At 34.1% G+C, this 26041-nt stretch overlaps 1 protein-coding gene across 4 annotated transcripts in view; it reads right to left on the minus strand.

The window, feature by feature from the left end:
• CEP290 (centrosomal protein 290) overlaps window positions 1-26041 on the minus strand; it is a 93991-nt gene that overhangs the window by 9182 nt on the left and 58768 nt on the right. For 3 of the 4 annotated variants that reach the window (XM_055358922.2, XM_063694196.1, XM_063694197.1), the window contains 13 exons: window positions 25298-25497; window positions 22451-22664; window positions 21366-21503; window positions 19969-20190; window positions 19494-19616; window positions 14047-14192; window positions 13560-13715; window positions 10785-10908; window positions 6240-6374; window positions 4952-5038; window positions 3085-3249; window positions 2148-2270; window positions 1102-1274 (listed from right to left, as the gene is read on the minus strand). In XM_055358922.2, coding sequence (XP_055214897.1) covers window positions 1102-1274; window positions 2148-2270; window positions 3085-3249; window positions 4952-5038; window positions 6240-6374; window positions 10785-10908; window positions 13560-13715; window positions 14047-14192; window positions 19494-19616; window positions 19969-20190; window positions 21366-21503; window positions 22451-22664; window positions 25298-25497 — 2006 coding nt within the window. The remainder of the gene's footprint in view (window positions 1-1101; window positions 1275-2147; window positions 2271-3084; window positions 3250-4951; window positions 5039-6239; window positions 6375-10784; window positions 10909-13559; window positions 13716-14046; window positions 14193-19493; window positions 19617-19968; window positions 20191-21365; window positions 21504-22450; window positions 22665-25297; window positions 25498-26041) is intronic. The other variant, XM_063694195.1, reaches the window with a different exon arrangement.

The following is a 26041-nucleotide window of genomic DNA, read 5'->3' on the forward strand; positions in this document are numbered from 1 at the left end:
TCCTTAGACTTGGTTGACAGGGGCAAGTACAGTGCAGCAGGCCCTCTGTGGGACTTGCTGTAGCCTCACGGTACTAAGACTCCCATCCTAGTTATAGTGATCACTATCTTGCCTCCCATCAAGACCATTCCAAATAGCAGACATGGAAGATGAAAACCTCAAAGACATCAAAGGGGACATTGGAGGTGCACGGACATAAGGAACTGTATGAGAATGTTGAGATAAAGATGCGTATGCCTTTTGAAATGGGGGAGGCAGATGTGCTAGATGGTAAAGGATACCACTTCATACAGGATGGCTTTAATGCGGAAAGACACAGGCAGGATCCCACTGGTCAATGACTTCCAGACTCCTTGAAGCAGCTGCTTAAAATTGGAAATGAGAATGACACAAAGAGCCTTTTACCTACTCATCACAGTCATGATGAACCACACATGATGATAGTGGCAACAGACTGAATGTTTACTCATAAACTACCACTACCTCTTTCATAGCCACAAAAATTGGTTTCACAGGTTGGAATCCCATGTGTTCAGGGAGAAAATCAAGTACCAGAAAGCAGAAGCTAGTAAAACATCAAAGCTGCTGCTGAATTCATCTCTTGGGGCTATCTGAAGAGAAAGTTGCCCAGGATATAACTCTAAAAGCACTGCAGCACAGCCTAGATCCAGTATGCCACACATTGTGACAAGACAGCTCAATTATTCCTGGCTCATACTTGAGGAAGCAAATTATACAATCAAGAAGCTGAAGCTGCAGTTGGAGAAAAATAGCACCCAGGAGAAGCTGAGCAGCCTCAGCCCAGGCTCATAGCTGATGGCAGCTTCATGACGCACACACAGCTCCAACTCCTTCGCCCAGCCCCAGCTCTATACTGTTCCATGCCCTGCCACCCAAACAAGGTTAAACAAGTTAAACATTTCAAGGAAGAAAAAGTCTCCAACAATACTACAACAGAAAAAAAAGTATTATGTTAAAATAACAACCAAACAAACTGTTCATCAGGAAGAAACCAGGTTATCCAGAATAGTGTTGTCTTTTAAAACAATGCCAAAATTTGAAATGATTAAACTTTGTACAAGTTTAAAACTCTGTTCCTACCTTGTAACCACAATGGATTTCCAGCTCTTACTGTCAGCACCTTCAAGCTGTGGACCTCTGCTTTCTGCAAACTGCAATCTCTTACCAGTCTCTTCTAGTTGAACTGTCATCTTCTCATTTAATATCTCTAAATTATTCTTTGCTATCCGTAATTTCTCTGCAGCATCAGTTTCCTATCATTAAATGCTAATTAGTATTTTATGAGAAAACATAATACTGTTCTCATAGATTCAGTGTATTCAAAATTATCATTACAAATTGGAAAACAAAAATAACCTGGGGCTCTAAATGCTGATTAAAATTTCAACAAATTCAACATCTCTCCTTTAAAGCAGCAATATGGCCAATAATAATTAGAACAACAGATCATGAAAATGAGGTCAGAGAAATATATTTAGTTACTAGTGATTAATTTAAATTTGACACTTTGTTCCTCTATATTTTTAGAAAAATGGGATAGTTTATACCTTTACACATGTAAAAGATTGTTTTGATTTCCTAATGCTTACGAGACCTAGCTATAAGCATAAAGTATGTGTAAGTAACGTAGATTATTTCTTTTTTTTGTTTGTTTGAGATGGAGTCTCGCTCTGTTGCCCAGGCTGGAGTGTAGTGGTGCGATCTCGGCTCACTGCAACCTCTGCCTCCCGGGTTCAAGTGATTCTCCTGCCTCAGCTTCCCGAGTAGCTGGGACTACAGGCGCCCGCCACCACGCCCGGCTAATTTTTTGTATTTTTAGTAGAGACGGGGTTTCACCGTGTTAGCCAGGATGGTCTCGATCTCCTGACCTCGTGATCCATCCACCTTGGCCTCCCAAAGTACTGGGATTACAGGCGTGAGCCACCGTGCCCGGCCTAAATGTATTAACTTTTATTATCAATGTTTTTCATGGTGGAATGTGATGACAGCAGGCATAGAAACACAATTCCTCAATCTCTTAATATCTACTTTTATAGACACTCTCATCAAGGATCTACTTTCAGTTTTTCCAAGAGGTATTAAGTAAAATAAAAATCAAAAGTTATAATCAGTCATAAAAGTCATACTTTTTTAAGTTCTTTACGAAGCCTTTCATTTTCAGCAATAATTTTTTCTGTGCCTTTGGTCTTGGATTCATAGTGCATGCTCAACTGATGCCCAAGATGAGCTTTAAGTTTTTCTAATTCAGCCTAGTAAAAAAACAAACAAAATAAAAAGTATACATTATCAAAACAAGGAAATAAAAGATAATCTTATAAACTCATAAATCTTACTTCAAAGTAGTTTTAGAAACCATATTTGATATGATTAGAATTAAAGTCTTCATTTGAATATTAGTGAGAACAGAAGTTCCCAACGTTGGCTACATATTAGAATAAATTGATGACTTAAAATAACAACAACATACATATCTGTGTCAGGACCCACCCTAAAATAATTAAATCAATTTCAGGGATGGGAGCTTGGGCATCTGTATTTTTACAAAGAGACACAGAGGCCGCAGTGGGCGGATCACGAGGTCAGGAGATCGAGACAGTCCTGGTTAACACGGTGAAACCCCGTCTCTGCTAAAAATACGAAAAGTTAGCCAGGCGTGGTGGTGGGCACCTGTAGTCCCAGCTACTGGGGGAGGCTGAGGCAGGAGAATGGCATGAACCCGGGAGGCAGAGCTTGCAGTGAGTCAAGATTGCACCACTGCATTCCAGCCTGGGTGACAGAGCAGGACTCCATCTCAAAAGAAAAAAAAAAGAGAGACACAGGTAATTAATCTATGCTGTCAGAGAGAAAAGTGAAAAGTATTGGTCTTGAAATAACAAGAAAGATCAGGTAGACCTACTCTATAACCCTTAGCCTTGCCTCTCATAAGTTTTTTTCTATATTTATAAAATATGTACTGTATTCATTAAAGCCATTTTATATAGTAATGAGCATATTTGAAATTTTCCTAAATAGTAACAAAACGTAAAATATTCCCCTAAAAATGATCACATTAAAAAAAATTACCTTCAATTTTTCATTTTCCTGCTCAATATTAGCCATTTTTTCACTAGTCAATATTCCTGATGCTTTTTTCAACTGTTCATTTTCTCTCTGGACTTTTTCAACTACTTTTTTCATTAAACCAATGGTTTTTTCCAGTTCTGGGATTGTCTTTCCACTTCTACCAGACTACGAAAGAATATGTTAAATCTTTAATCAAATATTTTAGAAAGTATAATACAAAGTACCAACAATACAACAGGCTTATTATACTCAATAATTCCTAATATTTGAAGTCAAAACTGTATTAATTCAATTCATCCTTAAAACAATTCTATGAGATAGGAATTATAATTTCCATTTTAAATACAAGAAAACCAAGACTAAGGAAATTTGACATTCCTAAAATCATGCAGCTAATAAGTAACAGCTTAAATAGTCTAGCCTTGATGTCTGATCAAAATGATTAAGTCTAAATATTCTATTTAGCTAATGTTCTCTCTGGTGTATCAGAGTTTTTCTTTATATGAAATAAAACCACATAAGAGAAACTGTGTCTTTAAAGAGCTCATGAGTAATTAAATTTTAATTGCAACATAATAGAGGCAATTTTCTCTAAGAAATGCTATTGCTTAGAAATACAGTTTCTGCTTAATATAAATAGAAGAGTTATCTGAAATAAAAAACCTTGCATAAATATATCAGCAGAGATTAGTCATCACTTAATAAGTTTAACTACTTATCATTTAAAATAAAAATAATTTTTAACAGTTTAGCTAAACAGTATGCTTAATTTCTTTTTGCATTTTAGTTAATCATCCATGAATAAGAATAATCCTGAAATATAAACTTTTACATCATTTTAGTATGCACTTTCATAATTAACTTAGATAGAAAAGGTCAAATTAACACATATTTTCACTGATGAAACAAATGTTGCTGTCAGCAAGATATTGTTCTGAATATTTTTCCTTTTTTTTTTTTTTTTTGTTTTAAAAGATGGAGTCTCGCTCTGTCGCCCAGGCTGGAGTACAGTTGTGCGACCATGGCTCACTGTAACCTCCGCCTGCCAGGTTCAAGCAATTCTCCTGCTTCAACCTCCTGAGTAGCTGGGATTACAGGCATGAGCCACCACGCCCAGCTAATTTTCATATTTTTAGTAGAGATGGGGTTTCACCATGTTGGCCAGGCTGGTCTTCAACTCCTGACTTCCAGTGATCTGCCCGCCTCGGCCTCCCAAATTGCTGGGATTACAGGTGTGAGCCACTGCCCCCGGCCTGTTCTGAATATTTTTCTAATAACACATGATATTTTCACTGAATCCATCATATATTTAATATTACTACCAGAATGACTCTGCATTATGATTGCTTCCATTTATGACACTCAGCAACATGAAATCAACAGGAGCTTAAGTCTTTGGCCTTGACCTCATAAGCAACATTTATTCATTATATAAAATGAATATAAAATAACATAGGGAGAAAATTACAAGAACACAAAAAAAGAGGGGGAGGAAAAATGTACTTATAAAACATTATACCAAGCTGGGAAGATATCATAACAAATGGTTACAAAATGGCAGCATTGGACCAAGGACCAGTTAGCAGTTACCTCCATAAACAAAAGGATTCCTGGAAGTTAAATGTTTTCAAGGTATGGAGGAATATTCAATAAAAAGAGAGATGAAAGTATGTAAGGTATAACAGATGATAAAATACTTTGAGACACATAGAAATGCTTACTGTTTTATATTACAGATGCAGAATAAACACTGAAACTACAGGGCACTTGTAGAGGCATATCAGTACTTTTACAACATATCTAAACTTTTCATTTCTGGCTTATCACTGCTGAAACCAAAACAAATGTATGGTAAATTCTCACATACCACTCTAACATGGCCAAGTTTCCGCTCAACTTCTGCTTTTTCCTTCTTAAGAAATTCACACATTTCCTTCAAATCTCTGACTTGATTCTGAAAGAGAACAAGCAAACATGTAATAATTTAACATAGCTACAGCCATTGAAAAGAAAAGGCAAACAATTCATGTGAACCATCAATCTCTTCAACTGTATTGCCAAACCAAATAATTGGGTCTCTATACTAACGAGGAAGATTTTGAACTAAGACGTTAAATTAATACAAGAATATTGTGTATATGAAATGTCGAGGTATTTCCCACATTATTGCCTGATACAATAATACAAATTTAGAATTCTGATTTTAACTGTCCCATATATTGCACATATAGATCCTTACCCAAATGTACACAGCAAAAGGCAAATGAACGTCTAACATTGGTTCTATCAATGTAAAAACCAGAATAAGCAGTACCAAATAAAAACGAAAAAAAGTGCGAAAAAATGGCAGATTAGTGCCCTGAGTAAATAAATAAATAAATAAATAAAGTGTGAGAAGCAAGACATAGCTTAACTATATCATTACCAGTGGAATTAACAGATTGCTAACATTCTAGATTAGAAAACAAAACTGAAGCAATTAGCTAGCCAAAAGAAAAAAAGATTCCCATAAATAGGGTAAGACTTGGAAAACCAAAGATTAAAAAATCATTATTAATATCAGAATAAAGTAAAATTTCTAAAAGAAACAAATTATTCTTATATTTTACAGTGTGATAATTTTTAATGAAATATACCACGCATCCTCCCACCTTAGGACATCTGAACTTGCTATTTCTGTTGTCTGTAATTATTTTTCTAGTATCTGTATGACTCACTTCCTTTACCCCTCCTTAGCTCTCTGTTCATATATCATCTTATTAAGGAAGACCTCCCTTACTACTCTATTTTCAGTTACACCCCTTCTCTCTCCCCATACTCTTTACACCAATCATGCTTCATTTCTCTCCTTAGCACTAACATCAGATGACATACTATTTAGTGACTTGTTTATTGTCAGTCTTCTCCACTAGAATGTAAGTCCTATGAGTATAAGGAATTTTTTGACTGCTGTCTCCCAGCATCTGGAGGAGTGTTTAATACAAAGTAGGCCTTCAACAAATAAATGCTAAAGAGCAAATGTATAAAGTATACCATCACCATGATATATTAGGAATATGCATTTTTGACTTCTTAATAAGCTAATAAAAGTAAACATAACAACTAAGGAAGGAGTTTTAGGCATTAGATTTCCTAATAAAAAACATTAAATTCACCTTTAATCTTGGCAAATCTTTATTTGCTTGTTCAAGCTGAAATTTCAGTTCAATATTTTCAGATGACAACTTCAAGTTTTCCTTCTGAAGCTCCTGTTCTCTCTGACAATGATCATCTGACCCTATTCCTGAAATCTTCAGGGAAATGAAATTAGGAATATTTTTAAAGTTTAATAAATAAAAGCCATAAAAGACATACTGGATAAGAAAATACTGTCAAAAGGTAACTTTTTTTCCTCAAAGGAGTATGAGAAAATCAGTGTGTTCTGGAGAAAGCCAAAAATAAATAAGTTAGAATACAAAACTTGCAGAACAAAAGGTAATATGGTTTGTTTTAATTACAATGGAAGCAAAGCCAAGTATGACTTAATAATGTCCATACATACAATGCCTTCATGTATAATTTCATAATGGTTAAACTGATCTATGGTGGTTTTACTAGTCCAAAATAAAGCACGATTGTTATCTAACCGTTATGGGTTGAACTGTGTTCCCCTTACCCTCCACATTTATATATTAAAGTCATAATTTCCAGTACCTCAAAATGTGACTTTATTTGGAGTATGGGTCTTTACAGAGGTATTCAAGTTAAAATGAGATTTCAGGGTAAACCCTATTCGACTATGACTGGTATCCTTATGAAAAGAGAAAATTTGGGGATTTAGACACAGAGACATGTACAGAAGGAAGATGATATAAAGAAACAGGGAAAACATGGACATTTATAAGCTAAGGAGAGAGGATTGGGAAAGATCTTTCCCTCTGATAGTTCAGAGGAAATCAACCCTGCTGATGTCTTGATTTTGGACTTCTAGGTCTCCAGAACTAAGACCATAAATTTCTATTGTTTAAGCCACCAAACCTGTAGTAGTCTGTTACAGCCACCTTAGCAAATGAATACACTAGGCTACAAAAGAACTGCCATAATTCTTTACTCCTTCGGAAAACTCTCCTTCATTCTTTGAGCTAAAGTAATGGTTCCCTCTTTGAAAACCATTAATATTGTATTTTCATTTCTTTTGATCTGAATCTACATTGGGTCATTATTTATGTTCATTGTTACTTCTCATTCTAAACTTTATTTTTTTATACTGTGCTTAATTATATTTTTCTATGCATTTTTTCTATAAATTAGAATACCACCTACCTCATAGGACTGTTATAAGCATCATAGGAAATAATTTTTTTTAATTATTCAGCACAACTTTCGTTTTTTTCTCCTTTTTCTCTCTATTGGCTTGATGGGCTGTAAAGTCAGTTACTCCACTGACATTATGGGTCTTAAAATATATTATTATAAAATACCTATTATACACAACTTTATAACATCTTTTAGATCCAATGACTGCATGTGTCCATCTGATTTTTGTTTGAGGAGATGTGTGTGCATATGCACATATGTAGTAGCAAAAAAAAGAAGACAAACATTTTTGTTGATATATGTAAATCACAGGAATACATTTCCACTTAATAAGAAAGCCCAAGTATACATTCAAATGCTACCACTATTAGGTTAATACTAGGCAAATTCTACCACTACAGTTTGTAAGTGAAGGCATTAGACAGGATAACTTTTAAGGTTATTTCAGACATGGACATCTGTGATTTCCTGTCCCTGAGCTCTCCTATCTCCCAAACTTCCTGTCTTCTGTGGTACCTATTTGGTTCAACAAATGATAAACACCTATGAATATCACTGATTGGTAGATATAAAATATATTAAATATTACAGTAGAGGGTAATTCTATCTAATGAAGATCTCGCATGAGGATATTTTTAACACATTTCTCACTAAAATATGATGCAGTTACTATTAGTGATTATGGATCATTTTTTCCCTTGCATTTTGAAATAATAAAACTAAAGGTATTCGTTGAGATTGTCCAAATTTCTGAAAAACAAATTCTAATGTAACGCTCTCTTGTAAACAGAATTCTTGTATAAGGAACTTCACGAGACTTCCAAACTCTTACAGAAGAATAATCCGGTTAAAAGCCATCAACTACTTAAAATCAAATTCTTAGTGGATAGGAGTTAGAGATAATGCCTAGTGGAAGTCTCAAATTCTTATTTATTAGCATGTGAAAAAAAGTGTTATGAATTAAATCACTTTCAGCCATTTTCTCTTAACATAGATATTTAATTTTAGTTGATGTTTCCATGACTTAGGTGACTGGAATATCTCAGGTAGACAGTATAAAGAAAAAAACGATAAATGCTATGAACAAACTTTTATTCTGTATCTCAATGTAAGCTAGCCAAAAGTAGTACGTAAATAAAAAGTCCATAAACTGTAGAGTTAGACTGATATTCTGCAAAGTGCTTTTTGTTTGTTTGTTTTTGTTTGAGACAAAGTCTTGTTCTGTTGCCCAGGCTGGAGTGCAGTGGCACAATCTTAGCTCACTATAACCTCAAACTCCTGGGCTCAAATGATCTGCCCACCTCTGCCTCCCGAGTAGCTAGGACTACAGGTGTGCACAATCACACCCAGCTAATTGTTTGTTTTTTTTTTTTCTGGTAGAGATGGGGTCTCTCAAGGCTGGTCTTTGACTCCTGGCCTCAAGTGCTCCTGCTGCCTTGGCCTCCCAAAGTGCTGGGATTGCAGGCATGAGCCACTTTACCCAGCCTATGTGAAAAATATACTTAGGCACAGAGCCTAACACCATTTATCATTATCATTATTATTATTTTAGAGACAGGTCTCACTCTGTTGCCCAGTCTGGAGTGCAATAGGGCAATGTAACATCAAACTCCTGGGCTCAAATGCTCCTCCCACCTCAGCCTCCCTAATAGCTACGACTACAAATGTGTTCTACCACATCTGTCTAAATTTTTTGTAGAGACAGGGTCTGGCTATGCTGCCCAAGCTGATCTCAAACTCTTGGACTCAAGCAATCTTCCTGCCCCTGCCTCCCAAAGTGATTAAATGAGTAAGCCACAGCATCCTGCCTGAGCCTAATACAATATAGACAGCAACACATCCAAGTTTCCTTTTCTCATTATAACAAAAGTATCTGCTATAAAACATGGCAAAAAAAGCCACTGAAGGAACTTAGTATACATCTTAGGACATTGCACAACACTGTAACAAAATTTTACTGATATAATTCGCTGTAGTGAGATCTTACTTCTAAATACAGCTGGATGGATTAGAAGTTTGTAAGGCAAAACAATAATCTCTAAAGTACCTTATTTTTGCTATTCATTTATCTAATATAACATTAAGTGAACACCAATTGTAAAAAAAAAAGCACTAAATTAGAAAATGCATATTCACTAATTTTTGTAGGAACTAATCAAAAGTTAGAGCTTAAGATAAAGTTTACTAATAGTTAATGCTTTTTCTAAATCTTACACACTTTCCCATTTGCACTATATATGTACGTAAGCTACTTACTATAAGAAAATTCAGTTAACAAAGAAATAAAGGACGGCCACGTATCCAAACCAGGGACGCATCCTTTCTTGGCTGGACTGACGCATCAGTTTCATCGCCTGCCTGTGCATCACCCTCAGCTCACTGAGCCACGGCATCAGCAACTGTCACATAATCACAGTCCTCCATAGCAGATTCTACGGATCTATGTAGTTGTTGTGACTCACATTTTCAGCTATGTGTCTCTTTCCTTTCTCACTCTTGCCTATCTTATTCTCTTCCTCATTTTTATCTTTATCATTTTGACAACATTCTTGATTAATTTTACCAACCTTAGGATCATGGTTCATTTTCAAAAAGGGAGTTAAAATCTACCAACTTACCATTTGTTGATGTAAATTGACTTTATTTATTGTTTGGTCTTGACTCTGATTTATTTAACTCAATAGGATCTAAAATGTGTTCTAATTTGTATTTTTCATCATTACTGTAATACCATAGAATATTTCTAGGTACCCAATTATGTAAGTCATCTTTGGCACCTAGTCTTTTACCATTTTTAATTCTGAGTGTTGCCATGATCTTTTTTGCTTCTGAACAAAGTGTTTCTTTTGTGAAAAATATCATGCCCTTGTATTTGTTAATAATGGTAACAAGGATAGAAAACATAGTTGTGTCACACACCGATTCTGCTTAAGGTGGAAGAATGAAGAAACATGAAAAGAAAAAAGAAACAAAAATAATACACTAAATATTTAAAAAATCCAACAAATAATTTTACATTAATGATTAATGAGTTTTTATAAGCTAAAAATATACCATAAATATTTGAATGAAAACAGCCTTGGAACATGTTTTCCTATTTTATTTAACCATATACTGCTGCTACAGCAAAATACATAATGATAACTACATATTTAAAATTTCTAGAAATCATTTATGAGCTTTATGAAAAGCTTAAGAATCTTAAGTTTACTGTTATTATGTTAAAAAGGATTAAATAAATTATTACACATCACTATCTGTTAAAAATAAAAGTTGAATTTACTGTATTACTATTAATGAGAAAGATGTAATGCTTTTGGCCAGATTAAGAAAGAAGTTGATTTCACTTTCATGCATTTTAACATGGAAAAAAGGAAAAAAAATAATAAAAGATATACACTTACTGAAGGCTTAGAATATGTATCCTTTGAAAACTGTTTTTCTAAAGCATGAAGTTTTTCTTGGAGGTATCTATTTTGTAAATGTAAATCTTCTACAACAGAATCTCGAGGAAGAGCTTGGTGGGCCCTATGAACAACAATCACAGACTCTTTACTATTCACATTTCATCTTTTTTCTGTTGTACTATATAAAAATACAAGATAAAAAAAGAAAAGTTCAGTATGTTTATTAACACTATATTTTAAATTCTTCAAACCTTCTAAACTTTATAACAAATAAATTAGGATATCAAAATTAGTATTATAAAATAATCCTCTACAGAGCATTCACTGAAGGCCTCCTTTAAATGATGAGTCAAAAAGTATATTTTGATTTACTGAAATACATTAACATTTTTAAAGAACATGCATCCATTTATATGGAATTACATAAGACAGTTAAACTAAAATACTTACTATTTTAAAACATTATATAATAACTGCATAATATCCATGGTCTTCTCAAGAAGCTCAAGGATCTAAAAAGACTCTTAATGATTTCAGATAATAATTTAACACTTCAAGTCTAAAAACATCCGCTTGACCTAGAAGACCCTCCATGGTTTGCCACCTCCACATCTATCCAACCTTATTGTCCAGGAGTCTACCTTTACTTAGGTAAATACAAATCCACTCTTACCCATACATGAAACATTTACTCTTGCCTCTTATCTCTGCTAGGGTTCTCCTCTTTGATATGCCCCTCCTCTTTAATATCTAGATGATTCATAAAATTTAGAAATTCAAACTAGAGTTCAGAGAGAAGACAAATTCAATCTTTTCTATAAAGTATTCTCCAATTACTTCAGCCCGCATGAACTCACATTATTAGAGAAAAAAAAAAATGGCCTCTAAAAGTAATAGCAGGTTTCAAAACTAAAATTTGATCCTTGTAAAACCTGCAAAGAAGAATAAAAATGTTTTGTTTTGAACATATGTTTAGACAAAGAAAAACATGGAGGGGAAATATCCACTGCTGGAACAAGAGAGTAACTATAAACAGATGTCAAGAGAAAGAAAAATTCCTCAATAATTTGTTTTTTCCCTATCAAGGAAACTTCTAAAAGATTTTTAAGAAATGGTAACTTAGAAGGAAAAGGAAGGAATGTGGATTAGAAGCTCATGAGAGTGTTCGTTTAAATAAGTTCAACTTCGTATGTTCACATCACATTCATAATGACACAATAGTAAACAGACATTAACACAGACTAATGAATGGTAATTTTTGAAGATAAATAGAAAATGTGTATTTACAAAGGGTAAATACTGTCATATCCAAATGTTGCAGGTAGATATTAGCCCTTTACGAAGATCAGTAATATGATCACAGATCATTTGTAAATGCAAAGAAGAAGAAATAGCAAATCACGTAAAACCAACTGAAGTTTACCTTGGAAGAAATGAGCAAAACAGAAGATTAAATAGTTTTAGCTGTTGTCAGAAGAAAATTAAAAAGTTTTAAATGTTAACACATTTTATTTTGCTTTTCACGACCATGACTGTATCAGAAGATATAACTTGGAAAGAGATTGTAAAGCACACACACACAAAAATCTCAAAGGCTCTGCTAAGAAATGACATGGGGTGATGCAGGGCAAGGGCATCTGGTTCCAGGTACAATGGAGTAAATACATTCAATCTTCTCTCTCCTAAATGCATGGAGCAACCATTTGAGGACTTTGCAAAGGAGTAGAAGGCAGATTACAATAGAATACCAGGACTTAAAGTAGCAGCAAACAGGTGATGAATTTACTTTTTCTTTTATTCTGTTACTGCCTGCCCTGAAGACAACATTATTTGAAACCTGAAGATGGGTGTCTGCACTGACGGAGAGAGCTCCAGGTAAACCTTCTAATTCTAGCTCAAGTAAAGAGAAAGGGAATCTTTTAACACTCAAGAGACAATATGAAAACACCTCACTTTTTTTTTCTTCTATCTGTTCTTTCATGCCCCAACCCTTAAGCCATCCCATAGCAGTGGTAATAGAGGCTGCAATGGGAACTCACAGAAGCTAATATTTTTTGGGAGGGAAATCTCCAATTGGTAGAGCTATGATACTAAGAGGGTAAGGTAAAAGTCGTTTTTTTCTTCCTCTTTCTACTCTCCTCTTGCTTGCTTGGCTGCAGAAGTGTGCAATTCCTGAAGTGCATGGCATCACTGGGTAACTAAAGCCCCAAATGGAAATCCCTAGGGAAACAAAGTATCAGAGAGATGGCAAAGAGGGAGGAGCTCAAGAAAGGGACCCTATAAAGTTGTTTATGAACTTCTGGGCTCACTCTTGAGCTGCAAATGTATGGATCGATCCTAATCAGAATACCAAAGTTTCTAAGAACTGAACTAACAGTACATAGCTCACATACCAGACCACCTATTGTGAGGTACACAGGCAAGACAGATCTGAAGAGTATTGAAAAGGCTTTAAAAAATGGAACCACAGCCCAAGAAATGAGGTTGGAACTTGTGGCCTGAACCTAATTAGACCGATTGCATGCTAAAACAAAAGTATCTACATTTTCCCATAGAATTTAAACAAGAACCAGAGTCTCACAATATAATATTCAAAAGATCAAAAATACAATCCAAAATTATGTGGCATATGAAGAACCAGGAATATCTCAATTCACATGGGAAAAGACAACATAACCCAAGCTTAAGACAACACACATTTATTATTTCAATTTCTAGGGGTCAACCAGTTTTTCATTACAATGGGTGGCACATTTCCACATAATAGCTTACCTCATATATAATATATCATTTTCTAAGTCAAGATTTCTCTTTTTTAATTCTTCCAATTCTTTTTCTGACTCCAAAGCTCGTATTCCCAAAACCTGATCAACAGTCATGCCAGTTGTTTTTAGTTTCCTCTGCAAAGTAAGTTTCTCTTTATCTGCTCTGTGAAATTTAATATAGAATCATGAAATATACCATTCAGTGTTTGGCTTTTCAATTGCACACTCATTACCAAACCAAATTACAATAATTGTAACATCCTATACTTGTCATAAGCTAATTTACAACGAGATCACAGGAAAATCCATCTATAATTGTTACAATATATTTAAAACAGATTTTAAAGAAAATAAAAAGTAAGTAAATCATAGATAATAAATGATCATTTAAACTAGACCATTTCTCATATTATCAACTATGATAAAGCTATATAATTTCCAGGTCACTAAGGGATTTTACACATAATTAGTTTTATAATGATATTTAAACTCACTTGGCAAAAAGATCCTTCAAAGTATTCAACTGCTTTGTTAAAGTAAAGACTTCCCCCTCTTTCTCTTTTAACTTGTTTCGAATTCCTTCTATTTTGGCTTGCCATTTTTTACCTTCTTCCCACCTAATTAATTCTTCTTTAGCATTCTGTAACAATAATGAAGGAGGTAGGAAAATTACCAGTGTTATTTTAAATTTTCTTTATGATTTATCAATTATAATTTGCCTAGAAAAATTGTAAACTAATATTTCCTAGAGAATACGTAAATATGTTCATTTTGCTATACAGGTTGAGTATCCCTTACGAAATGCTTGGAACCAGTAGTGTTTTAGAATTTGGATTTTTTTAAAAAATATTTTTGGAATATTTGCATATACATAATGAGATATCTTAGGGATGGGTCCCAAGTCCAAACACAAAATTCACTTATGTTTCACATACACCTTCTACACATAGCTTGGAGGTAGTATTATACAATATTTTTTAATAATTTTGTACATGAAACAAAGTTTTGACTGTGTTTTGACTGTGACATCATATGAGGTCACATCAGAATTTTCCACTTGTGGCATCATATTGTCGCTCAAAAAATTTTGTATCTTGGAGCATTTCAGATTTTTGGATTAGACTGTTCAACCTGTATAACTCCTAGAATCTTTGGGCATGCCGAGCTATTAGGAAAACTGCTCTTTAGGCTAACTATGCTTTATTCTATCACAAGACAAATAAAATTCTGGGAGACAGTTCTGACTAATGCCAACACCCTTCAGGAGTCTCTAAATGAAGACTCTAATACAATCATGACTAGAGTAAGCTTATAACAAGAATCCTCTGTACAAACGACCAACCTCATCTATTATCCCATGACAATTTCCTAGCATCAGAGCCCCTTCAAGTCTTCAATGCACATTAGTTCACTCATTTGACAGGTACTTATTTAGTGCTAATCATGTGCCAAGTACTACTCTAGAGGTAATAGGAATAGAACAAATGAATAAAATCAGATAAAAAAGTGTATCTTCATGAATCTTACTATCTAGTTTATACTAGTTGGTTAGATAGATTGGGGAGAAGGGAGCAAACGATACAGATAACAAAACAAGAAATAAATCTAAATCTATTTTGTAGTAAGTTAGCTAGTTTTAAGTGCTAAAAAGAAAAAAGAAAAAGAAACGGAAGGGAATTAGGGCATTTCAGGGGTAGGTGTCATGGTTTATTATAACTATGATAAAGGAGCCAAAGAAAGCCTATCCAATGCAGAATAGTCTCATGCACTGAACAACTTTCAAATGTTCTACTGGATATTAATACAGTAAAAAATTCTGCTTACACTGGTCTGAGCTAAGAATTTATCTCCAACTAACATATTCACACTAAGTAATTTTTTAATGGTTTTACTATACACTAAGTTTTCTAGGAATACAACAGTCTTATAAAAGGTAAGATTATAGACATTGTTTTGCTGAGAACTGCACCAACAATTTGTTTACCATTTTGGAAATCAAATTACAAACGGCAATACCATCATGACCCATCAGTTGCCAATAGAACACATTTGTGTCAGTCTGCAATCGTAGCTTTGAATTCACATTAATGAAGGTGCAAGCACATGACTAGTTCATTATATTTTCCAATGGAGTCATGCCAAAGCATTTATATGTTGAAATATGAATATTCCTTTTATGTTCCCCCTATATATTTCATTTAGGACATTCATAATGACATTTTTGAAATTATGTAAGTAGGTAGAGTTTATGTTAACTATGCATTTCAATTATAATAGTAAAGGGGAAATTATGAAACATTATATTTTTTATTAAAGGGAATGTTGAATCTGAAAGGGTTGAGAACCATGGTTTAAAGTCAAATTCCTGGGGAGATGGCTCATGCTTATAATCTCAGCACTTTGGGAGGCCGTGGCAGGAAGATCGTTTGAGCCCAGAGTTCAAAGACCAGCCAGGGCAACATAGTAAGACGTCATCTCAAAAAATTAAAAAAATATGAAATAAAGCCAAATTCTCACTAAGATTAGTTGTCCTATCAAAACGACTTTCTCGAATACTAGAGAACTATATTCTCCAATTCTTGTCTCTAATACTAGTCAATTTTTTACCTTATTTAATTCAGCTAATAAGTGCCCTTTAAAAAATGTAAAAACTTCAGTCTGGGTGTGGTGGCTCATACCTGTAATCCAGCACTTTGGGGGGCCAAGGCGGGCAGATCACCTGAGGTCAGGAGTTTGAGACTAGCCTGGCCAACATGGTGAAACCCCATCTTTACTAAAAATTCAAAAATTAGCCAGTCGTGATGCCAGGCACCTGTAATCCCAGCTACTTGGGAGGTTGACGCAGGAGAATCACTTGAACCCAGGAGGCGGAGGTTGCAGTGAGCTGAGATTGCGCCATTGCACTCCAGCCTGGGTGACAAGAATAAAACTCCGTCTCAAAAAAAAAAAGTAAAAACTTCACTAAGTGGTTGATAGTTATTAATTTCATTTTTTCTGAAATATGTACAAGAATTTTTCTGTACTCCCAGAAATGTAAATACTAGTGGGGGACATAAGGTATGTCATTAAATAATCCTGCAGCACACAGTACTTTGTTGGATTTGGGCAATTTTATCCCACCTGGCATTACTTGCTTAATTAAGATTAAGGGAACCAAGACTGAAAGAACAATTGAAAAACAGAAAAACAACAAACGTGAATGGTACCATGGGTATTGTGGTGTTATTACATATAGGCTTTTTTCCATGGTTCCTGGCTTATAACTCTCATAGCCCTTGTCCTCATCTTTAGTTATAATATTGAGTGTGTTAGGCCTTCCGAGCACACCTCAGAAAAGAGTCTCTCTGACCTTCTCCCATCCTCCTTTCACCTGCCCTAAGGCAGGACTGTAATCTTCCCCTGCCTTTCTGACTGTGGGTCTTAAAACCCTAATACGAGGGGGTCCTGCCCCATACCCTAGGAGAAGAAATACTGATGTCATGAAGCTTCCCTAAAAACCAAGAGGACTGGGTTCAGAGAGGTTCTGGAGAACTGAACATGTGGAGGTTTCTAGAGGAAGGTGGCACCCCAGAAAGGCATGGAAGGTCCATACCCCTTCCCCCATATCTCTTCTTACACATCTCTTAACCTGTGTCCTTTGTAATAACCTTTATTATAAACTGGTAAATGTAAGTAAATGTTTCCCTGAGTTCTGTGAGTCACTCCAGGAAATTAATCAAACCCAAAGCTGGGGGCTGGGGATGTGGGAACTTCAGAAGTCATGGAGGCCTGGACTTGTGATTTGATCGGAAGTAAGATATCTGTGGGATCTGACACTATCTCCAGGTAGATGATGAATTGAATTGGATGACACCCAGTTGGTGTCTGCTACAAAACCAACTGCTTGCTTGCTGATGTGGAGAAATCCCCACATATTCTGGGGGTCACAGAAGTCTTTTGCATTTATTGTTGTTATGGTTTGAGGGCAAGATAAACATATGGTTTGAGAACTTTTTCCAAAACAGGTATGTTCTAGACTGAATGAGAAGAGGGAAGAAGACTGGATGATAAGGTAGTAGTTCTCTTTTCATGTTTTCTGTACCAAAAGCTTCGTATGCATAGATTTCAGAATAATATTATTATAACATTTAAAAATTTATATTCATTCAACAAATAATGAGCATCTACTATGTGCCAGCGACTGTTCTAGGTGCTGGGAATACAATAATAAATAAAATAGGCAAAGTTCCTGCCATCAAAGCTTATGGTCTAATAAAAAAAGAAAAAAAAAAGATGAACAAAAGACAAGTACATGTCTAGTATGTTAAGATAGTAATAAATGCTAAGGAGAATGAAATGCAACGCACAGGGGTGGGTTTTGTTACATAGGTAGACTACAAATGCTGTTTACAGAGAAAAGGGTACTAAAATTTCCAAACAATATGAAAGCATTTCTTGAGTATAAATTAGAAATGCCCAAGCAATGAACCTGAAAAAATATTCTCACTAGATTCCTGAATGCCAATTTTAATACTGGGCGTAGACCCCTGTTTTCTCTTTCTAGTTAGTAGTAATATCTTATACTGCTATGGACGTGATGGCTTACAAAAGACTTCCGCATATCATATCATTTTATGTAAAATAATCCTGAGAAACTGGCAATACAGATAGTATTATTCCCACTTTAAGGAGGAATAAACTGAATAAATAAACTAAATAAACTGTAGCATAGAAGAGTCCAGGCAAAGCCACAAGGCTCTTAAAACATTTTGATAGGAATCAGGTTAGAAACTGGTATAGAAACACACCAGTTAGGAACAAACATACCAGTTTCTAACCTATCCCCATTTAAGGATAAGATCAGGCCTATCCCCAATTAGGGAGTTAGAAAGATGGAAATCCAAAAGAGTAAGGACACTTTGATCTTACAGTTTTCACCAGCAAAGCTTCTGACAGCAAGCATGTTGTGACTCCACGCAAATAGTGTCAATAAATTACACTGACATTAATGAATTTTCATAGAAAATAATTTTGGGAGCATACTCTATTAAGAAATTTGAATTCCATTACCTATTTTCTATTCAATGCCTTTAAAGACAGAGTTTTCTTTTCCATTTTCATGTGATTGAAATTATTTTATAGACATTAAATATTTTCTGGGTAAATTTTATAATAAAAATTTTCCTAACCATAGCTCCTCCATACTGATTTTCTTCAATGGCAAATATTACTGCTAACATCAACATTTCCCAGTTCACTTTCGATATTTTGAATGTTACCAACAAGTTATCTCCAATTTATTGTCCATAACAAATTTAATTACACGCATTTTAGCCAATTTTAGTTTTTTTGGGGGTTGATTATTTCAATCAGTAATTTTTATTACAAAACAGTTTACTATGAACTATAAAATTTTAAGCAATTTCTCCCACAGAATTAATCTATGAGCAGATTGGTTACTGATTATTACTGCAAATACTGAAGATATTCCAAATAACTTTGCTATCTGAAATAACAGCCTAGTCTCCTGAAGGATTAAAAAGGACCTATTTGGGTCAAAGTGGGGGATCTTAAAATGTCTATCTTTCTGTCCCAAAAGTCAAAAGCACCAACCCTGTGTAAATGATTACTTTGGAGAGAAATGATACACAGTTGAATATGTTAAAGTGTGAAGGAACTTCAGAGGTACTCTAACGTCAGAAAGATGAATGAAATTGATGTAGTAATTTCCAAGTAAGAGTTACATTATAGGTATCTCCTCAAGTAGACTCTAAGTTCCTACAGAACAGAAACTTAAGACTTTTCTACGTTATCCAATACTGCTTATAGTCCTCAAAATTAATACAGAATTAATACAGCCAGGTCATCAAATTAAGGCAGTATATTAACTGTTAATCAGCTATGTATTTAACTTACTCTGTCACTACCTTAAGCATATAAGTCAGTATGTTTCTTCACATACCTTTTCTTTCACAGGTTTTAGGTCTACTTCATCCACCTTTCCTTCTAATTGGTTCTCTAGTTTTTTAACTTTCCTTTGGAGTTCTTCAATTAGACTTTGTTTATTATCTGTCAGGGGTTTGCCCTAAAAAATAAAATGTATCTTTATATTTTTACAAATAAATGTAAAACAAAATAGACAGTAAATATTTCAATTATATAATAGCAACTTTCTGAAGCTATCACTGACCATACTTTCTAAATGACACTTAATACATAAGATAATCTGGTAGCTGCTTCTGCATTTTAATACAACATACTAATATGCTACTCTAGAACTATAAACACAATAGAAGTCACAAAAGAAATTAATTACTTTAATCAAAGTGATTTGAAAGTCAGTTTTAACAAATACCATAGATAAAATGATAAAGTAGAAATAAACTACTACCTCTATATTGTAGATCAGACATTATCAGAGTTAAATATAAAATTACCTGTAATCCACTGGCTAGTCTTTTAATCTGCCTTTTCAGTTCATCATTCTCTTGATCAATTTCCTCTTTCTCTCTAAGTATTTTATTATAGGCTTTTTGTTTCTTTTGCAGTTCATTATTTAAGTCATTCAAATTATCAGTTAGTGAGTTTTCTCTGTTTTTACTTGTTTTAAGTGCTTCTTTCAATTTTAAAAGATTTTCATTTAAATCTTCAACTTGTGTCTAATAAGAGAAAAAGAAAGGTATTATTCATGAGTCTTCAAGAAGTATCAATGATAAAAGGAACATAAAACAGAAAATATACCATTATAAGAAAAATTCAGTCTGAATTTTTAAGTACACAAGAGAAAAAAAATAACCACGATCTACATATATTTTTCCATATTCATGTCAAGTCTACCTTGAGGAAAAAAGTCGACTTTGAGAAAAAAATAAAATAAAACTAGTGTAAAGCAATTCATCTTCAACAAACACCCACAAACAAAATTTTATCAAATATGCATGTTTCATTTTGGCTGAATTAATTAAATAAACAAGTATATAACAATATATATGACAACGTTTTAAACACTATGAAGCATAAGAGTAGTACAGAACAAATCTCTGACTTGAAGTAATTTCTAACCTAGTTTACAAAGATAAGATATAAAAGGGGAACTTACAATACTAGACAATATGTATGCCACTAGAAAGGAGTTCCTAGCTGTCCTATGGTGAGAATGATGGGGACACACTGTATGTTTCCATCTATAATATATTCTGGAAAAGGTGAAACTATGGAGACAGTAAAAAGATCACTGGTTGCCAGGGGTTTGGTGAGGTGCAGAGGAAGGAATGAAGAAGAGAGGCACGGAAGATTTTTAGGGCAGTGAAAATACCCTGTATAATACTATAATGATGGATACATATCATTATACATTTGTCTAAACACACAGAGTGTAAAATACCAAGAGCTAAAATAGAGGTAAACTTCGACTTTGGGTGATTATGATGTATCAATATAGGTTCATCAATTGTAACAAACGTACCACTTTCAGGGTAGGAGATATACGGGAAATCTCCGTACCTTCCTCTCAATTTTGCTGTGAACCTAAAATTGCTCTAAAAAAATAATACAGTCTTAAAAAAATCCTAAGTAAAATATTTCTTAAATTTAATTTCATTAGAAACAGTAGTTCATAATGGCCTATCCTTTCCTAATCCCCAAGATGATAATCAGTAAATGAGTATCATAAAGAGACTTATTATTGAAAAATGCATGTGTGTGTCTATGTCTAGCCACCAACAGTGCATTATAAATTCCCTATTCATCAACAAAATTACTATATATCATAGTGAATTCTCTTCCAATAGGAATTATCAGAAATTTTGTTACATTAACACGTGTTGATGTTCACCTTTAGCTCTCTAGTATGTCGATCAACGATTTGTTGAACATTGAGATGGGCCTCTTTTTGAGAAGTTGCAGAAATAATACGTTCTTCAGCAGCTGCTGTCATTTCTGCCCGGAGTTCTAAAAGTGCCCGACTAAGTGCCTAAAAATTAACCAAAAAAAAAAATGTAATTTTTAAAGGAAAACTGACATTTTATATGAATATATGATACAAAAAATAAACAAGCTTTATTACTTCCTACTATTTTTCTAAAATATGAGTTTAATGGAACATATTTCACAAATTAACAACTCAACTTATTCAAATAAATCTTTTGTAATTACACTCAATTCTTTCCACATTGAATGTGAAAGTTCAAAATCTTAATAATGATTTTGAGAACTCAGCATTAAATCAAGCTATTACAAAAATCAGGTATGTTTTGTTTTCAAACATCCAAGTTTAGATATTTATATTACTCACTTACTACATCCTTCCATATGAAATTAATTGAATTTAGGTAGACAACAAAAGGACTAGGAAAGGCTTAAAGTTTACCCATAAATTTCATAGCTAGCACAGAAAAACACCAGCATCTTCTAAAACAATTTAAATAGATCAAATCTGAGATAAACTAAAAAAAACCCTAATAAATCAGAATACACTGACCAACTCCTTCTCACAAAAACATCTCTATGACCCCCTTTTTTCATCCCTTTTTGTCATTATCATACTTCCCTCAATCCCTCAAATTGTTCAAAATTGTTCATTTGTTAAAAATAGCCTCAGTAGCATAAAATTCCAGTAGAAAAAAAGAAAATACAATGTAATGTATATTATATTTTTGTAATGTACATTAAGATTTTTCCTAACTTCATATAGATAATTCACAAATCAGATTGACAATATAAAAAGATAAATTGGACTATATCTGCCCACAAAAACAGCATTGTCTAAAATACCCTGTTTAACAGCATAAGATAAAGCTCATACTTTTTATTACAACACGGAGATTTATACTACCATCTTTTTTAAATTTACAAATCTTCTCTAAAAGCAATCTACCACACATTTTTCCTAAATGTTGATAATTTTCTGTTGTTACTTACTTTCTGTTGTTTCTCTTTCAAGGCTAATTGGCTCTTTAGCCGTTCTACTAGATTTCTCATTGTAGTTGTTGGAGCTCTTGAATTTGCTTCTTTCTGAGCCTGAAGTTCAGATTTTAAACACTGTGACTCCTTTTGTGACTGGTCCAGAAGATACTTTAAATCCTCTACTTCCGCTTTTACTTTTTTCACTTCATCTTCATGGTTTTCTTGGAGCCTGATGTAAATAAACATATGTGTGTGTGTGTTTTTTAATTTTTAATTTTTTTGAGACCCAGTCTCACTCTTGTCACCCAGGCTGGAGTGCAGCGGCGCAATCTCGGCTGACTGCAACCTCCGCCTCCCAGATTCAAGTGATTTTTTTGCCTCAACTTCCTGAGTAGCTGGGACTACAGGCGTGCACCATCAGGCCCAGCTAATTTTTGTATTTTTAGTAGAGATGGGGTTTCACCATGTTGGCCAGGCCAGTTTGAACGCATGACCTCAGGTGATAAGCCTGCTTTGGCATCCCAAATTGCTGGGATCACAGGCGTGAGCCACCACACCTGGCCAAACATATGTAATTAATAGAGTGGTTGCTGCAATTCATACCTTGATTAATACAAATTTCATATAGAGCAAATGTTCAGTCCTAAGTATCCTTACAATCTAAATCTTGATGCAGGCATCCAAATCCAAACAAGAATAATTCTTTATTTCATTTAACTACTCTTAAACTTAACAACACATTTTTCTTCTAGTTTCTAATATTTTTGGCAACAATCTTATCAAGTTATTTTGTGACTCTAGTCAAATATACAGAGAATGAACAAAAAGGCATTTTAAATATTATGGCTCTTGTAAAATGTGATTGCTTCCTCTATATGATAGTTTCCTAACCATACTACTAGTAACATTTTTGACTGGATAATTCTTTGTTGGTGGTGGGGCTGCCTTGTGCATGATAGGATGTTTAGCAGCATCTTTTGATTCTACCAACTGGATACCAGTAGCACCCCCGAGCCATGACAATCAAAAATGTCTCCAGACATCGCCAAATGTCCCCAGGAGGGACAATGGTGAAAAACTGATCCTCTATATTTGAGAAATACTGCCCTATATTGACATATTGAAAAGACTAATATAAATTTTCACAGAAATCACATGTATTATTAATTTGTTTATGGTTCAAATTCACTAGCATTATATCTATAACTATATATATGGAAGTGGATACTATCAAAAGATTTAGTTAATTCAATTAATCTTATTGCTTATTCAGCATTAAGTCTGTTAAACTGAATTAATATATTGTTGTGCATATGGACACTGCATCCATACTGAGATTCTGACCAATAAGAGGGAGATAGTGTTAAGACATGAACAAATGTTACTCTTTGAGGCTTCTTGCTTTTGGCAAAACTTAAGTCTAACTTTAAAGAGTCATCATCAAATTGTAAAAATATCAGGATTTACTTAAGAAATCACACAGATCCATAATTTCCTAATAATACATCAAAATATGCACACAGAGAACACAAGTAAAATTTTGGGCTAAAATGACATAAGGTACACAACAATAACTTCAAGTATTTCCTGTGGCAAAAAAATGTATTATATAAGGTATTTCAAAAGATTATGATTTTCTACACCCACAAATTGGATGCAAAAGCACAAGTAATTTTATACTCCAAAACATGCCAGAAATTTACTAGACCAAAAATAACATCTCTTGTACAAAATTTAATAGAGTGAGGAAAAGAGACTGAAAATACACATATGCTGTTGCCAATTTTCTTTCTTTTAAAGAGTAATTTCTTAACAGTGGCAGCTCCTTAGCAAAGCAAAAATAGTGTTAATTCTGTCAGAGGCATTTGAATAAGTGAGTAAAGAATCAAAGACTCTAGCAGGGGCTTGAGAGCTGAAATGGAATTATAAGTCAAGCAGTTCAATTTTCTCATGTTTTTTCAGATAATTTAGGCCCATAGAGATAATATTATAATGATTAGAAACTACGTAACTATAAACCTATTTCGAGTTTAAAATCTATGTTCTGATAAAGTGGTTGAACAATGTTTAGAATCTCTATTATGTGGCAGACACTCTTATAAGTGTGTAATCAAAAGTTTTCTATCTGTATGTTATTTTACAGTTTTCAAATTACTTTCATACATGGTATAATTTGACCTTCATATAACCACCCTGAAAGGGCCAGGGTAAGTACTATTATTTCCATTTTAAAGATGATGAGGCTGGGTGCAATGGCTCAGGCCTGTAATCCCAGCACTTTGGGAGGCCGAAGTGGGCGGATCACTTGAGCTCACGAGTTCAAGACCAGCCTGGGCAACATGGAGAAACCTTGTCTCTACAAAAATACAAAAAACTACCCAGGTGTAGTGGCACCTGCCTGTAGTGCCAGCTACTCTGCAGGCTGAGGGGGGAAGATGGTTTGAGCCTGGAAGGTCAAGGTTGCAGTGAGCCGAGATTATGTCACTGCACTCCAGCCTAGGAAATAGAGCCAGACCTTGTCTCAAAAATAAAAATAAATAAATAAGATGAAACTGAGGCTCAAAGAAGGTAAAAATGAGATTCTGGAAAAGAATTTGTATTGGCTTTTGAGTCAGACTGACTAGTTTCAAATTATGGCTTTCCCACCTACCCCCAGGCATGCTATTCAGCATTCCTGAGGCCATATCCTCTCTTTAAAATGGGGAAAATGATAACATATGTAATCAGTAGTCCTGAGGATAAAAATGAGACAATATACTTAAAAGTCTTAGAACAGTGCCTGGCATAGCAAACACTTATGTTTATCTTCATTATATCACTATTATCATTTGCCTATTTTTACAATACATTTCGAAGACTTACCGTAATTTGATATTTTCAAATTCTTTTACTTTTAATTCAGTGATTTCTCTTTGTCTCTCCAAATCTTGTGATACTTTCTTTAGTTTGACCAAGAGTGAGGAGAGAGAGTCATCTTGTTCTGCTACTGTCTGTTCCATCTCAGCCAGACGAATAAAATGCTTGTTGGTAGGAACTGGAGTGGGAGACTGTTTCATTAAATCCTATAAAATATGAATATATTAGCAATAGGCATGTATAATTCAATGCCATACTTATTCCATATTTTTAATTTGGTTCCTCAAATGATCAAAATATAATATCTAATCTAAAATGTAATGATTTAATAGGCAATGAAGGCTTAAAGAAGACAGGAAATGCAGACTTTATTATTTGTATTTACAATAGCTAGCAAAATGTCTGCACGTAGCAGGAGATCAATAAATGTTGACTGAATTAACGAGGTAAGGCTCAAATATGCTAAGGTTACACATTAAAAGATGAAAGACATGTCATTTCATACATATGGAACAGAATGGTCAAAAGAGGCAAATATGAGCTGAATTCTGGAAGTTAGATATAGGTAAACTCACAGTGAGTAGAATTTGAAAAGAAAGGCAGGTAGGTTCATAAAAGATTGAGTATGTGGCTAAGAATTATAAATATAATTTTGTGAACAGCGGTGAGCTACAGGAGGAAGAATGATCAGAGCTATGTTTTCAGAAGATTATTTTGGCAACAAAAAGGGTAACTTCCAATCCAAAAAAG

This window comes from Gorilla gorilla, chromosome 10, assembly GCF_029281585.2.
Source record: "Gorilla gorilla gorilla isolate KB3781 chromosome 10, NHGRI_mGorGor1-v2.1_pri, whole genome shotgun sequence".
NCBI lineage: Eukaryota > Metazoa > Chordata > Mammalia > Primates > Hominidae > Gorilla > Gorilla gorilla.